Genomic DNA, 17,449 nt, shown 5'->3' with positions numbered 1-17,449 from the left:
TCTTTATTTCTTACTGCAACTTGACACTTAATGGTGTTTTGATTCTGATAAAGTTTGTAGTCTTGGAGAAAAATTACTAGAAACTATCTTCATTACGGATTGTAGATGCTCATCGGTCAATCAGGTTCTTTTCTTAGACTTATTAATTTTCAACTGCGAAAAAAACTTCACATATAAATGTACTCCCAAACAAAGCTATTATTCTGATTGCAAAAATTCGTAACTGAGGGTATTTATCTTTTGACAAGTACGAATAAAAGTTAATCAAATCTGTATCTTCAAATCTTTGAATAATATTTATATCACACTGTAAATTAATTAGCTCCATTTGTAGATTTTCTGGTGCGTTATTCACATTCGTTTTTAATGGTAATGAAAATAATGTAAAATTGCACTCCAAATCATTAAAATCTTTCTTCAAATTCTTGTCGTAATAATGCTATTTTTCTTGCATATTCTTGAGATTTTTCATTTGAAAGAATAGGGCAGGATTTAAGATGTAGGAAATGTACGAAATTTTTTGATTCCAGTTGTGTTTCCCATAATTGCATTTTAACTTTAAAAGCTTTAATACAAGCATACATGTTAGTGATAAGTTTATTCTTTCCTTGCAGCTCTTTATTGAGAATATTTAAATGGCCGGTTAAGTCAACAAGAAATGCTAAATCTGTTATCCATGTGTCATTACGTAGCTCGTCGATGGTTTTATTTTTTTGTGTCATGAAAATTTTGATTTCATTTATTAAATCAAAAAACCGTTTTAATACAGCTCCTCGACTTAATCACCTCACCTTGTTATAATAAATCATTTCTCCGTACTGCTCACTTTCAATTTCTTCAAGCAATGCAATAAATTCTCGATGATTTGGAGCTCGTCCACGGATAAAGTTTACTGTTTTAGTTACTGTTTCCATAACATTATCCATCTGCAAACTTTTGCCATAAAGTGCTTCTTGATGAATAATGCAATGTATTGTGCAAAATTTATTCTGAAATTTTTCTTCTTTCACTATATTTCTTAATTTTACTGCTACTCCATTTTTTTTACCAACCATAGCAGCTGCACCATCACTTACAAATCCAACCATTTTAACCCAACTTAATTTATATTTATCTATTACAGTTTTTATTTCAGAAAAAAAAATCCTGTGCTCCAGTTTTTCCTTTCATAGGGAATTATTTCCAATAATTCCTCAATTACTTCAAATTCATCAGTAACACCTTGTACGAAAATGACAAGTTGTGCTGTATCTGTGATGTCAGTACTCTCATCAACTGCTATTGAGAATGCTGCAAAATCTATACTTTTTTCTTTTAACTGACATCATAAATCACTAGCGATTTCATTAATACATTCCACTACCGTGTTGGCTGACAAACTAATATTTTTAAATAATTGTTTGTCAGGACAAAGAAGTTCAGCGGACTTAATCAAACAATCTTTAAGGAATTCGCCATCAGTAAATGGTTTTGATCGTTTTGCAATGATGTGCGCGAGAGCAAAACTTGCATGAACTGTTGCTTCACTGGATTTGTTTGCTTCAGTAAAAAAATTTTGTTGTCATTGTAAGCCAGATTTCAGAAACTAAGTTTTCTTCCCTCAGTTTGCCTTCCAACATTTCAAATTTTTCTTCATGATTCGTTTCGTAACAGCAACGTAAATTGTATTCTTTTGGAACTGATATTCCCTTATTACAAATAAAACGTACAATTTTATTGTGCACAACACCACAAAAGTACATAATTTCTCATTTATCTTGAAAAATATATCATTCTTCGTCCACTTTACTTTTACTCTTTGTTAAAGACATGGCTTGCAGTTTAATCTCTTAATTAAAATCACTATTATAATTTTATTTACAATTTTAATTCAAAAGATGAATTTTCGTATGAAAGTAACACTCAAAAGTTATGCACAATTCTAAGTGATAGGTATTGATATAATGTAGATCTAACAACAAGCACAAATAAACAGGTTTTATAAGCTGTATGTTAGTTTGTCTCCATCTATATTGTAATATGAACTGCTCAGCTGTGCATCGGAAACACCAAAATACTGAAGCGCCACCAAATGTCGGCTGGCAAACTAAATTTACTGATTGTAAATTGTAGATATGGACTGAGCTTATGCGCACATAAGCTCAGTCCATATCTCTATGTCTCTAAAACTATAAGCACCATATTTATATATTTAACCATTTAACCATATATTTATATATATATTTAACCATATTTATATATTCACCATATTATGTATTTAACAAATACATAATTGATATGTATTCGCGGGCCGTGTAAAATTGCCTCACGGGCTGGATGCGGCCCACAGGCCACCAGTTTGAGACCACTGGCTTAAATGGTTTTATAGGATAGATGCAGGGGAAATGTTTCAGCACCTTCACTAAAGGTAACAGAATAAGCGGTAATCCCTGGAAGTTGAATAAAGATGTGGCCAGTAGGGTGTGCGTACTAGATTTATTGCTTGGAGAGTGGTGAATGAGTGCAGTGGGTTGCCAGAGTCAGTTGAGTGCTTTGTCTGTTAATGGGTTCAAGGAGAAGTAAGAAATTGTGTGGATAGATTGGGTCTCCTGCAATGAGTCTTTGGAGTCCATGAGTACCCCCCATGGACTCCGAAATGAAAACTAATGAAAACTTTAGTTTATCTTATAAAATCTCAAAATTTGACCTTATTATGATCATTTTCTGTTTAAATTGGTCAAGTGAATGTCATCTCTATTCTTTAATAAATGGTTGTGCATTCAAATCCTATAAATTAAGGATGTCAAGAAATTATATTGGCATCTTGGCAAGTATAACCAAGTGGAAAAACTTTCAACATTCAAATCCTCTTGTAGCATTGATATTTGTGAAAGTCTTTAGATAAAAATGACTGTGCTGAATGGGGGGACACTTTGCTTATTGGAAACCTCAGGCAGCTTGAAAAAAAACCTCTAGAACAGTCTTTCCACTTCATCAAAATATCGTAAGTTTGTAAGTTTTCATAATTGGAATTAACAAAATAAATTATTGCTTTCTTTGCTTCTGTACCATGAACTCTATATTGATATTTTATATTAAATTAATGGTTATCTTTTTTTGTATGTTTAGAAAAACTAGTGATGAATCACCCCCTCGAATAGACAAAACATTAGAGGACTTCTTTTCTATTTGCAATCAGATAGAGCTAAATCTTGTAAGTATTTTTTTAAGTAGTTGTATGCCTGAAAAATTGTAGAATTTCTTTATGATAATGTAGTATAGGCTTCATAATGTAACGGCGCTAGGTGGTCAGCATTATGTTTAGGATGTCACAGCTGAAATTAAAAGCGAGCAATTTGGGAACTAATTCCAGAAATGCACAAATAAAACAAATTAATTCAAGAGTATCAGTTGACTCAATGAGATGTTTTGATTTAATTTATTCTACTGTTAGCCTGTGCTCTTTCTCATTATTGGGCATACTCACCTCCACACATTAAAAACTGTGCACTTCAAGTCTTGTTTCTCAGACATTATCCTTTAGGATATCATGATCAGTTTTGGCATATCTGTATTCATTCAACAGAGATGGCTCCCTTAAAAGAAACCTTAGAACCAAATCAGACTTCCCCCTTCATACACACTCAAATATATCTGATTTATTCACTTTATCATGCAGTGGATGGTAAAATATTTAAGTTAAGGGCAATGAAAAACTGCGTTTACTGCTAACTGTCTATATCATTGTTTCTTGCATCTTAGAAGTGATTGAAATCTCTCTTTCCAATCATCTCGATTGGTATCCAAATGAATAGTTATCCACCATTTAACCAATACGTTGTGGCATTAGATCATTAGTGTGCTTAGGTCATAATGAATTTCATCACCCACTGTGAGACCACTACTTAATTGAGACCTGAAATGGTTTAATAATTCATGTTTGGTCTCTAGAACAGGATTTCCTGATTATGTAACCTTTAGTCCACCAACTATACTAGTACAAGATAGGTTTATATCTTTCCATATGTGGAATTCATATTAAAAAAAAAGTCATTATTGCTATCATCTACTGAAACTCTAATAATCAGTATTTTAGTGAGATTCAGAACTCATAAATTGATGTTTTTATAATAATTTTGTTGAATTTCACCCAACCAGTTAAAAAGTCAAGAACCAGGAGACCTCATATTTTATATATAGATTCTTCTCTTAACATAAATTTATAATTTGCATATTATTTTCTATACTGAAAGAGAATGAATTTAGACAAGCTATATGTTATGGTTACAAATGTAGTTAATTCTCTCCTATATGTATTCTGTTCTTAACCCCCCCCCCTTTGTTGTTGTCTCATGAAGATTTTATTTTGTCCTTCACTAGCTACAGTAAAGATCAGTTATCAAATATAATTTATTAAAAGAAGCATTAAACAAGTAATAGCCATTTCAGAATCTTGAAATAAAAGTATTTTTTGTGACATTACTTTACTTTAGCACAAATGCAAATTGCTTTATACACATCTCAATGAACTTAGAAACCAGGTCACTCATTCCTCGACTCTTTTCAGAAAATGTAGTTAATAATATGAACCCTTCATAATTTTACTTCATCACACATCCATTGTTCATTAAATGGAAAACTATAATTTTAGTTACTCTTTAGCTGAACCTGAAAAAATAGTAACAAGCAGGGATCATTCATTTACACTATTTTTTATCCTGTTTTTATTCTTTGGAACAGTTTTGTTATTTTCAGGATATATAAGGACACATTCACTGGTGAGTTAGCTGTATCATATATAGGTTGCAGGATTTTTCTTTTTGAAATCTAAACTCTTCTTCTTATTGTGCTATCGTCTATCGAAGGTCAGCGACCATCTTGGCTAACAAACTGCGGTCTTGTGCTAATCTGAGCAGTTGTGCACTGCTCTTTCATGTCCACGTCTTGATGTTGTCAAACCATGATATTCTTTTTCTTCCTCTAGTTCCTTTGCCATCAATTCTTCCTACCAAAATAGTTTGTAGAAGTTGGTATTTGCTGTTTCTCATGATGTGGCCAAGATATGTTTTTCGTTTCTTGATTATTTGTACAAGATGTTTAGCTTTGCCAATGGATTTTAAGACCTCTTCATTGGTAATTTTTTCTGACCATGATATCTTTAGCATTCTTCTGTATAGCCACATCTCAAAGGCTTCGATTTTCTTGATGGTTGTCGCCTTCAATGTCCATGTTTCAACTCCATGAGCAGAATAGACCACACGTAACATTTCAGCATTCGGCATCTGACTTCCATGTTTAGGTATTTATTGCAGAATAGTGTTCTCATTTTCATGAAGGACTGCCGTGCAACTTCAATCCTTGTCTTTATATCTATTTCTGGATCCCACCGTTCATTAAGCCAACAACCAAGATATTTATATCTTGACACTTGATCAATATTTTTCCCATTGAGTGTCAGTTTCATTGATGAGGCTGGATGTTTGCTGATGATCATGTATTTTGTCTTGTTGATGTTTATATTTATTCTCATTCTTTGGCTTTCTATGTATACTCTGTCAATGAGTTTTTGGAGATCCATAATGTTATCTGCAATTAGCACGGTGTCATCTGCATATCGTAGGTTGTTAACAATCTTTCCATTTATTGTGATTCCCTCTGGACATTCTTCCAATGCTTTTTTAAAGATTACCTCTGCGTATATGTTGAAACAGGAGTGGTGAGAGCACACATCCTTGTCTCACTCCTCTTTTGATGTTAATATCACTGGTGGTAATGTTGTCTAATTGAACGGTAGCTGACTGATTCCAATACAGATTTGTTATTAGTCTTATGTCTTGTTCGTCTAGCCTTGTTTGTTGAAGGACTTCTGTTAAGTTAGTGTGTCTGACTTTGTCGAATGCTTTTTCAAAATCTATAAAACACATAAAGACAGATTTCTGTTTTTCTATGCATTTTTGTATCAATATTTGGGTACAGAAAAGTGCCTCTCTAGTACCAAAACCATTCCGAAAGCCGAATTGTGTTTCACTTAGAGTTTCTTCACTTTTTCTATAAATGCGATTCTGAATTACTTTCAAAAATATTTTTAATGTTTGGCTCATTAGACTAATAAGTCGGAAGTCACCACAGGAATTCGCTTTGGGTTTCTTTGGGATAGTTATAAATGTAGATTTGAGCCAATCTGATGGAAATTCATCACTTTCATATATTTCATTAAATAGTTTTTCAAGAAGTTTGATGTTATCTGGTTCTATTAATTTTAAAAATTCTGTTTGCACACCATCTGGTCCACTGGCTTTTCCCGTTTTACTTGTTCGTATAGCATTCTCTATTTCGCATTTCATGATTGCTGGTCCTTGAATGTTATCTTTTATATTTATAGGCTTCTGTCTAGTATCATTGAAAAGTTCTGTTACATATTTTATCCAAATCTGTGCCTTATTCTCTTCTTCTAGAACTATTTTTCCGTTTTCGTCTCTTAGAGACACTATTTGCTTTTTCCTCAGTTTTCCGGAAATTTCGTTGATTTTCTTATACAGATTGAAATTATCATGTTTCTTCTGAAGCAGTTCAATTTCAGTACATAAATTTTTCATCCAATTTCTTTCCCTTGGCTTCTTTTATTTTTTTCTTGATGATGTTATGTATTTCTGTATACCTGGCTAGGTCTTTGTTTTTGTACATTCTTCTTGTATCAATAAGAGAAAGAATCTCATCTGTCATCCATTCCGTTTTATATTATTCACATAACCTACTTCTTCAATGCTTGTTGTTACGATGGCATTCTTTAAGCTATTCCAAAGAGATTCCACACTTTTATTTTCTTCTATGTTAATCTGTTGTAATCGCAGGTTAAGCTGTGTCTTGGCACTTTTATTTATGTTCGGGTCTTTCAGTTTTTCTACATCAATTTTCTTTTTCTTCTTTTGTGATTTTTTAGCTGATTTTAATCTAAGACGTACTTCTGCAACTATGGGATTGTGGTCTGATGAGATATCTGCTCCAGGATAAGTCTTTGCACTCTTTATACTACTGTGGAATCTTTTATTTATCAGTATATAATCAATTTGATTTCGGACAATGTTATGTTGGTTATCTTGAGGCGATTTCCAAGTGTACAGTCTTCTGGGGTGGAAGTTTAAACCAGGTATTTGCTATTGTTAGATCTTCTTCCTGACAGAACTGGACTAGGCGATCTCCTCTGTCATTTCTGGTGCCTAAGCCAATCTAAACTCAAGAGATGCATTTAACATTCACAAGTATACATTTCGTGGCACAACCTTCCCCTTGATGGCGTTAACTTTAAATAATCAAATTTGCACTATAGATATTCAAATCTGATGCTGATTGTTTTTTCCTTCTTGCACGTATTCATTGTGATAGTGTCTTTAGATTCACATAATTTTGTGTGAAATCATAAAAAATGAAGGAGGAAAAAAAAGTCACCAGCTTTTATTGTTTACTATATTAACTGTGGAGTTATCTGATTGTATTCAATTACATATGGATCATTATTTGTGTGGTTAGCAAGAAAGCTATTCAAAAATACCATTTCACTGCTGAGGAACTATTATCATTTTTCTAAAAATAAATAAAGCAAAAATCTGTTACATTGTTATTTGTTACATGACTTACTTCTTCCCCCCCCCCACCTCTCCCAGTATAATATTAAATGTAAAGATTTATTGTGTTTTTGTATTTGTTTTCAGAAAGCAATCCAGGAGTGTGCACTTCAACAAAAGGACAGTATTCAATATCTTCCTCTTCATATATCTCCAAAGGAAGGTACATCAGTCCCTGCTCAAGACACTAATCTTACTTACAGTCAGTATTTAAGTACAGTGAAAGCTCATGTGAACTTTGCTAAAGCTGTACAAGAAACTTTAAATGATGGAGCCAGAAAAATAGCTCAAGGAGAATAATTGATAATTATTTTTTATAAGGTTAGATAAAATTGTGTACATAATGGTAAATACAGATTTGAATATGTAATGCTTTTTTTTCCCTTGATGTTAAAATTGTTATTCTGAATTCCTAAATTATTTATTTAGCCTTGGAAAATATGAAACAGATTCAAAATTGATAAAAAGTTATTAAAAAAATTTTTCTTTTCAGAATTAAGAATTTTTATTTCGTGTATTTGTTCTTTTAAAATAACAATTCGTTTAAACAGAGGAATTGTTATTAATTTTATTTTCATATTCCACACATTTGCTCCTTTTTCTCATCATCCATAGCAGGCTGTATTTTTTTTTTTTTTTTTTTAATTCTCCATTTTATATATTTAATGCAATGGATTTACATGGCTATATGACATAATTAAATAAATTTAATGACTAGAAGGCGATAGATATCGAAATAGAATAAATATATGTATTTATTATTTGAACTCACAACTAGTTTTGTTTTCTTAGACAACTTAATCAGGTGAATAACATGAAAAGAGAAATACAAAAATATATATTACAAGGCAACAACAACAATTTCCCTCCAAATTAATCTATTATCTGTCAAGATTCCAATATTATCAGAGCTTATATTTCTGTCTTTTAAGGTGCTTTTTACTGTGCCAATCCATCTACATTTTGACCTTCCTCTGGGTCTTTTACCTGCTGACCTGGCAAAGAACACCTAATCTTTCCTCTCCCATTTCATTTAAGTGACCATACCACCTGAGATTATTTCTACTAATACATATGCTAACAATGGCAAGTTCTTTCCAAATATCCTCATTTTTAATTTGATGCTGCTATTATGCCATCTGTTGACTATACTAATCTTTCTCAGAACTCTCATATCAGAGGTCTCCAGTCTTTGATTAAGTGTTTTATTTCTAACCCACCTTTTAGATCTGTAAGTTAAAATTCCATATACATTTATTTAGTTGACTTCCTACCATACTAGCTTTACTAATTCTTTTGTCTGTTTCTATATTTAATTTACCATCTTCACCAACATTTGTGCTTAAATAGCTAAAATGTTTTACTTGTTCTATAGAACAAGTAAAACATTTGTAGGTTCACCATTCAGGATGCAGTTTCCATTTTCAATGTTTCTGCCTATTTTCATTGTCTTTTTATTGCCGATTTTCATACCGATTTTATTACACCAATTATTCAATTTAATCAGGGAATCTTGCAGACCTGCACTGGATTTATTCAGAAGTATAACATCTGCATAAAGCAAAGAGCTAAGATTAACATCTCTGATTTTGATATCAGGTTGAATGCCACTTTCCTTCATAATGTGATCCATATAGATAATGAATAACTGAGGGAATAACAAACATCTTTGTCTGACACTAGATTTAACATTAAACCATCTTCCTGTGCTTCCTTGAATTCTAATTGCTGACTTACAACTCAAAGACTAAATAAAACAAAGTTTTATTTTCCTTTTTTATCAAAGAAAATCCTAAAAATATTCATTTTTAGGCTATGTAAAATAAACAGAAATAGGAGATATTAAAAATACATATTTATTTCATAGAAATATACATATAAAAACTTGGAGTGTTTCAAATAAAGAAGAGCTTATAAGAATACAATCCTCAGCATTGGAGTTCCCTTAGCTTGCACTAATTTAAAAAACTTTCCAAGTTTCTTAAGTAGTGCATAAAGTATGGATTGATCTGTTTACAATGGCAAAATGAATACATTTAGGCTCTCTTTTTTAATTACTATTAAGCATTGAGTTCACTAATGTTTCTGGCTGATCTTCGTTGAGAACTAGCAGTTCTAAACAGCTATCATGCCAGTGAAACCTTCATCAAAAGAACTAATAAGGGATAAATATACGGATGCCTCAGCAGTCCTTATGCTGTAAGTAGTGCAAGCTGAGCAAATTTCGATGCCAAAGATTCTATTCTCGAAAGCTGTCTAGGCAGTTTTTGAAACTTTCAAATTTTTGTGCACAAATTCACATGTAGAGAAGATGCAGGGTTTAAGAAGTCTCATTGACTGTGTTATTGTTGATAGTGATGTTTTCTCTCTGATGCAGGACACTAGAGTGTACAGAGGATTTGAAATTGGAAGTGATCACCATTTAGTCTTGAGCAGGATAAAATTGAATTTCATATGAAAAGAACATGTAAGAAAGTTTTAAAGCAAATAAAAGTTGAACAGCTCTCAGATTTGAACTGTAGACTAAAATACATAAACATGATTGAAGAAAAAATGAGAGTTGGAGAACAGGAACTAAACCTTGGAGATTCAGTGGCTAGCCCTGAAGAAAACACTGATTGATTCAGCGAGGAGAGGCATGTGGTGAGGTTGTCTGTGAAAAAGAGGCATGGAAAGAAAAGAAGAAAGCATATCAAACATTCCTGGCAAATAAGTCACCTTGTGCTCTTAGAGAATACAGAGACAAATGTAAGAAAGCTAAACTGTGTAAAACTAGCTAAACAAACGTCATGGGAGGACTTTGGTAAGAATATAGAAAATAAATATCAAGAAGGTGGCAAGATATTCTGCAAGTTGTTGAAGAAGCTCAGAAATGGAGGAAAGATGCTGTAAAAGGAATTAGAGATGAAAAAGGTGACATGAAAACAGGAGAAAAAAGATCCTTGAAGTATGGAGTAATTACTTCGAAAAATTGCTAAATGAAACAAGCAGTGATGACAGCTTGTTTTTGACAGCACAGTGGTAAAAAATACTGACCAGGCATTTCATCAGGAATACATACTTTTCTACTTGGGGTGGAAAAAAAGCCATCAAAAGCATGAAATGTGGAAAGGCAGCAGGAGTGGATGACATTTGACCAGAAATGCTCAAGTATGGAGGTATAAAAATCCTACAGTAGCTGCACTGCATAGTTCAGAAGGCCTGGACAGAGGGATGAATTCCAGATGATTGGAGTGAACTCTCATAGTACCCATATATAAAAAGGGAAATAAAACTGAATGTGAGAATTGCAGAGACATTTCTCTACTGAGTGTTCCTGGAAAGATCTATGCAAGTATACTTGAGAAACAGTTGAGAAGAATTGTGGAAGAAAAGCTTGGTGAAGAACAAGCTGGATTCAGGCCAAATAAAGGCTATCGGATCAGATTTTCACTTTACGATAGATAGTTGAGAAATCATGTGAATATAACAAAGATCTATATTTAAGTTTTGTAAGTATCTGGAAAAGGCATATGACAAGGCGCCGAGAGAGAGAAGCTATTCAAATCGCTAGACAAGGATGTACGTTATCTCCTCTGTTTAATTGTCTATATGGATCATGTTATGAAGGAAAGTGGTATTAAACCTGATATCAAAATTGGAGATGTTAATCTCGGCTCTTCTTTATGCAGATGATGTTATATGTCTAAATAAATCTACTACAAGTCTTCAGGATTCCCTGACTAAAGTGAATAACTGCTTTAACCACTTTACAACAGATAGTTGAGAAATCATGTGAATATAACAAAGATCTATATTTAAGTTTTGTAAATATCTGGAAAAGGCATATGACAAGGCTACAAGAGAGAAGCTATTCAAAACGCTAGACAAGGATGTACGTTATCTCCTCTGTTTAATTGTCTATATGGATCATATTATGAAGGAAAGTGGTATTAAACCTGATATCAAAATTGAAGATGTTAATCTTGGCTCTTCTTTATGCAGATGATGTTATATGTCTAAATAAATCTACTACAAGTCTGCAAGATTCCCTGACTAAAGTGAATAACTGCTGTAATTGATATGGTACGAAGGTCAGCATTTAAAAGACAAAGACAATGAAAATAGACAGAAACATTGAAAATATCAACTGCATTGTGAATAGAGAACCTATAGAACAAGTAAAACATTTCAGCTACTTAGGCACGATTTTTTGGGAAGATGGTAAATTAAATATGGAAATAGACAACAGAATCAACAAAGCTGGTATGGTAGGAAGTCAGCTGAATAAATTTATATGGAATAAGAGAGAAATTAGCCAAAACACTAAATTAGCTGTATACAAGACAGTATTGAAGCCAATTTTAATTTATGGATCTGAGAGCTGGGTCAGAAATAAAACACTTGACCAAAGACTAGAGACCACAGATATGAGACTCCTGAGAAAGATTAGGAGCATGAACAGATGGCATCAATGGCAATATGTTAAAAACAAGGATATTAGGAATGAACTTGACATTGTCAGCATCCAGAATGCGTTAGCAGAGCTAATCTGAGGTGGTATGGTCACTTAAACAGAATGGACGAGGAAAGATTAGCAAAACAAGTTATTTCTGCCAGGTTGGCAGGAAAAGGACCCGAAGGAAGACCAAGATATAGGTGAATTGATATATTAAAAAGTGCCTTAGAAGATAGAAATATAAGATCTGATAATGTTGGAGTCTTGACAGGTAACAGACTGATTTGGAAGAAAATTGTAGATAAGATGTTAGTAATGATGCAATTTTTTACATGTAGTACTATCATATCTTGTACACCCCTTGAGGGTATATATCAGGAATTTTGATGATATGTGTGTTTATTTTCATGTGGTCACATGATTATGTGAAGTATTATTATTACACATTTTTTAATCATTTTTCTGTCTGATGACCAAAGTGACATACCACCTGAGATTAGCAGAGCTATTTTCTCATTCTGTTTAAGTGACCATGGTATGATCACTTAAACAGAATGGGAAAGGAAAGATTTGCAAAACAAGTGTTCTCTGCCAGGTTGGCAGGCAAAAGACTCAGAAGAAGACTAAAATATAGGTGAATTGATACAGTAAAAAGTGTCTTAAAAGACAGAAATATAAGATCTGATAATATTGGAGGCTTGACAGGTAACAGAATTTATTTCGAGGAAAATTTATTTCGAGTTGATAGAAATTTAGTAATGAAGTAAGTTTTTCATGTAGTACTATCTATCACGAATTTGATGATATTATTGTCTTTTTCTTTTATTTATAAATTGAAAGTTTCTTTTATTCATTTCACTTACTATCATACCATCTTTACTAATTCTGTTGTCTCTTTCCATATTTAATTGACCATCTTCACTCAGAATTGTACTTAGAAGCAGTATCAGACTATACCCTGAGTCACAAGAGAAATTCAGGTAGGAATTGGATAGGATAGATGAATAGCATCATTAAGCAGGAGTTGTGGATACAGGATAAAGAAGTGATCAGCATGCCCATGAGCAGTACAAGGCACAGACAAGAAGAGTGATCTTGTAAGGAAGGGATTAGATGGCATGTTGGCCCATGTATTAAGAGAATGTGTAAGCAAATTATCAGCTTTTCTGACTAAGCTGTTTAATTTAATTCTCAGTATTGGGAGGGTGCCAGTGTTATGAAAAGAGGTCAAAATTAGTCTCACTGCATAAAGGAGGTTCCAAGACAAGTAACAAATTATAGGCCAGTCAGTATCATGAGTGGTGGTGGTTAAGGTATTGAAGAAATTGGTAAGACTGTGAATAGGCATATGATACTTTATAAAGAGCAACCTAGTTTTGTGAAAGGTGGGTCTTGCATTAGTAATTTGCTTAGATTTTTTATAATAAAATGACAATGGAGTTGGATAAATGAAATGGCTACTCACTGATACTATTGGACTTTGCAAAGGAATTTGACAGGATTCTACATAAAACTATTGCATAATTGGAGCCAATGGGGATTTATATGAATTGGTGATTTAGATTCATGAGTGGCTGATGGATAGGTAAGTGATCAGGGCTCAGTACTTGGTCCTCTTCTGTTTAATTTGTACATCAGTGATATGGGGAATGATTTGATGATAAATAGGGATATGACAAGAAACGGCGAGGTTGTACCAGAGAATTGTGAGAGTGTGAATGTAGAAAGTGTGAATGATTATATTAATGGTTTTACTGAGAATAAAAAAGATGAGATAGACGCAATGAGTGAGATTGCGTTGTTAAATGGTGCGATACAAAGGGCTAGAGCGATACAAAGCAGCTAGAGCGTATGAGCAAAAGTCGACTGAATGAACCAGCCAATAATAAAAAGTATGACAGGAAAATTAGACGTATGAGTGTGAACATGAACAAAATGAAGGATAGAGTGCTGTATGGAGACTCATTAGTACGAGGTGTGATAGTAGAGGATTTGACAAAATCGTACCAACCTGGTGCGACCATAAAGGATGTAACTGAGTCTATTAGAGAGCAAAAGGAAAGGGTGAAAGAAATGATTGTTGTGGCAGGTACGAATGATTTGAAAGGAGACAAAATGGAAATGATATAGAAGACCTGAACGAATTGTTTGAGGTAGCAAAAGAAAAGAGTGAGAGAGTTAGAATGATTAGTCTTTTGCCACGGTATGACAGTGAAATGTTTAAAAGGAGGGCCATAATTGTGAATGACTTTATACGTGGATTATGTATGACGAGTGGTGTGGAATTTGTTGCTGAATGTAGTGGATGTGCAAATTCAGGGAAATTAGATTTATTAGGGGGGGGGAGTAGATATACAGTCCTTAGGGAGGCAGTTGAATGTAAGAATGAATATAATATGCCCGAGCAAATAAGGACAACAAATCAGAGTGGGATAGTTAATATAAGGCATCAAGGTAGGGTTGGGGCTAATGGGGGTCTTAAATTCATGTACACTAATGCTAGGATTATTAGGAACAAGAAGGAAGAGTTTTTGGCTATAGTTGGCACTTCCAGACCACAGGTTATTGGTATTAGTGAAACATGGCTGACTGTAGATGATATAGCTAGTGGGATTGGATGTGATGGGTATAGTGTGTTCAGGAATGACAGGGAGAATAAAATGGGGGGAGGAGTATTGTTGATGATAGCTGATGAGCTGCAGCCAAGGAGAATAGAAGTTGAATTGCAGGATAGAGAAAAGAGCACATTTGAGGCCATTTGATGTGAGATTGTGGCTAGCAGAACTAAATATACAATTGGGTGGTGCTATAGACAAGGTGATGGAAAAGATTGTGGTGACAGTATGCACAAGCAAATAGAAGAAATGAGTGGAAGGAGGGTGATTATTATGGGAGATTTCAACTATGGTCGCATTGATTGGAGTGAGGAGAGGACACACGGGAGGAAGGAATTGGATTTTATGTGGTTATTAAGGGATAACTATCTGCGACAGCATGTAATGGAAAATACTAGGGGTCAGAGAGTGCTTGACCTAGTAACTGCATCTGAGGATTTGGCTGTAACAAATATGACCACATTGCCACCAATCGGTGAGAGTGATCATAGGGTCTTGACTTTAGTCTTGACTAAAGGTGTACAATTTTCAATTAAGACAGGGTACATGTGGAATTATCGGGCTGGAAAGTATGACAAGCTTAGGAGTTTGATTGGTTCAGTGCCATGGCATGTACAACTGCAAAGACTAGAAGTCGATAGTGCATGGGAGATAGTTAAGAAGTGTTTGCATGAAGCAATGGCTGACTCTATACCTAGAGTCCAAATAATAAATCAACTAGGGGTTAAATGGATGAATAACACCATTAAGCTTCAGCTGCAAAAAAAGAAACAACTATGGAGGGAATTTAAGGAGAAAGATGACCGGCAGGCACACGAACGGTATAAAGCGCAGGCCAGAAGGGTAACGAGTGTGGTAAGAAAAGCAAAAAAGGATTACGAAAGAACATTGGCCATACAGGCTAAAGAGAATCCTAAACAGTTTTTTAGATATGTAGCAAGTAAAAGGAAAAATGTACATGGCAGAATGATTTTAAAGAATGCCGATGGTAGGGAGGTAACTGAATCAATTGATATTGTTGAGTTACTGAGTGAGCACTTTGCAAGAATATATCATCCACGTGGTGACATTGCAGAAACGAATATACCAGTAGAATATGGGAATTGTGGTGAATGAAGTGGAGGTGAGTAGTCTATTGCATAACCTCAATGTCAATACATCTGTGGGATTGGATGGTGTATACCAGCTCGTGTTGTACGAGAAGCATCTAAAGAATTGTCAGTACCTTTGACCATTTTGTTTAACTTGAGTCTCGGGTCTGAGTTAGTCCCGAGGGGATGGAAAGAGGGGAAAATAGTTCCACTGCATAAAGGTGGTTCCAAGACTGCTGTTGTAAATTACCGACCGATTAGCATATCAGGAATCATTGTCAAGGTCTTAGAGAAATTAGTCAAGAAAAGAATACAGGATTGGATAGATGAAAATGGGATATTGTATGGGAGACAACATGGTTTTGTGAAGGGTAGATCATGCCTCAGTAACTTGCTCACGTTTTATAACAGAGTGACGGCTGAACTGGATAGGGGTAATGGGTTTACAGTAATACTACTGGACCTTGCCAAGGCTTTTGATAGGATACCACATTGTTGTGTCCCAATTTATGATTTTTATTCTATCTAGTTATTTCCCCTTTATCTATGTTCAACTATTATCTACGCACGAGATATCACCAAAAAATTTACTAATACTTAAGTTATTTCTCCCCTTAGTACCCCTAATATTTGTATTTATACTGCGCCTTTTGGGATTTTTAGTTTGAGATATTATATACAAAAACAAGGAGAAAGAACTAAAACATGTCTGAAAGTGAAACAGTGTTCCAGTCGTGACACTTTATCTCGTTTCTTAACACATTAATTTCCCGCGTGATTAGGTTCATATTTTTCAAGTGGTGCATTGGACAGCAATTTCAGACAACTCTTTTATCATTGAACAAAGGTTTATTAAATTCCTTAACATGGTACAATTCAATTTTTGTGATTATTCAATTTAATGCTAAACTAAGTACTTACAAACTAACATTAGCTTATTACAAGTAATTAGGCTATGATCCTATAATGGGTATTAAGATCATGCCGCCATAACAATTCAACACATAAATTCATTTGACATGGACAAATAAGATTAATTCACACTATTTAATTATTCAAACTTAAGTAGATTAACTAAACCTTTTTCTGCACTAACACACAACTATGGCATTTCAACTTTCCTATACATTGCAATAGACATACAAAATTCTCAGGACACGTAATTACTTAATAATATTCATTAGCAAGCTTACTTTCGTTATATTCTGTCAGATACTAAAGTCCTAGTATAAATTTTCCTTGGTCACTTCAGCAGTTCCGTATTAGAATAATGATACCTATTACAGACAAATTTTAGATAACATTAGATATATTTTACAGTACCTTTCTTTCTTGAGTTATTCATATGGGCCTTTACCTTTTTCTGATTGAACTAGCTTGGTATAACCTCTCCGATAATCTGTTTCTCCTACGTTCCTTTTGGAATTGAACTTTGCTTACGCGGTCTTAACCTCTCGTAACTTAGGACACACTTTGAATCATCTATATAACGGCTGTACAACTCGCGACGTGGATATCGATATCTTTACAGCTTTCCCTTTCTCGTGGTTGTCACTGAAGTTGAAATACAAAGAATATGTTTCCTTTTCTTTGACTCTATGGCATTCTTCGCTTCTTACATAGGAAATCCGGAATCGAAATCTCGCTCACTTTTGTTTCCATGTTGTGACGACGAAGATATAACCCCAATCTCCACTCAGGAAA

At 33.9% G+C, this 17,449-nt stretch overlaps 1 protein-coding gene across 1 annotated transcript in view; it reads left to right on the top strand.

Moving 5' to 3' along the window:
• Positions 1-8,096, top strand: part of ix (mediator complex subunit intersex) — a 35,838-nt gene extending 27,742 nt beyond the window's left edge. The window contains exons 3-4 of the mRNA XM_090395845.1: positions 3,109-3,193; positions 7,689-8,096. Of these exons, the coding sequence (XP_090251971.1) occupies positions 3,109-3,193; positions 7,689-7,901 (298 nt within the window). The 3' untranslated portion in view covers positions 7,902-8,096. The remainder of the gene's footprint in view (positions 1-3,108; positions 3,194-7,688) is intronic.
• The last annotated feature ends 9,353 nt before the right edge of the window (positions 8,097-17,449 follow it).

This window comes from Typopeltis vanoorti, chromosome 7, assembly GCF_054136105.1.
Source record: "Typopeltis vanoorti isolate ZY-2024b chromosome 7, IOZ_Tvanoo_1.0, whole genome shotgun sequence".
In the NCBI taxonomy this organism is placed as follows: Eukaryota; Metazoa; Arthropoda; class Arachnida; order Uropygi; family Thelyphonidae; genus Typopeltis; species Typopeltis vanoorti.
This window is presented reverse-complemented; position numbering and strand designations above follow the sequence as displayed.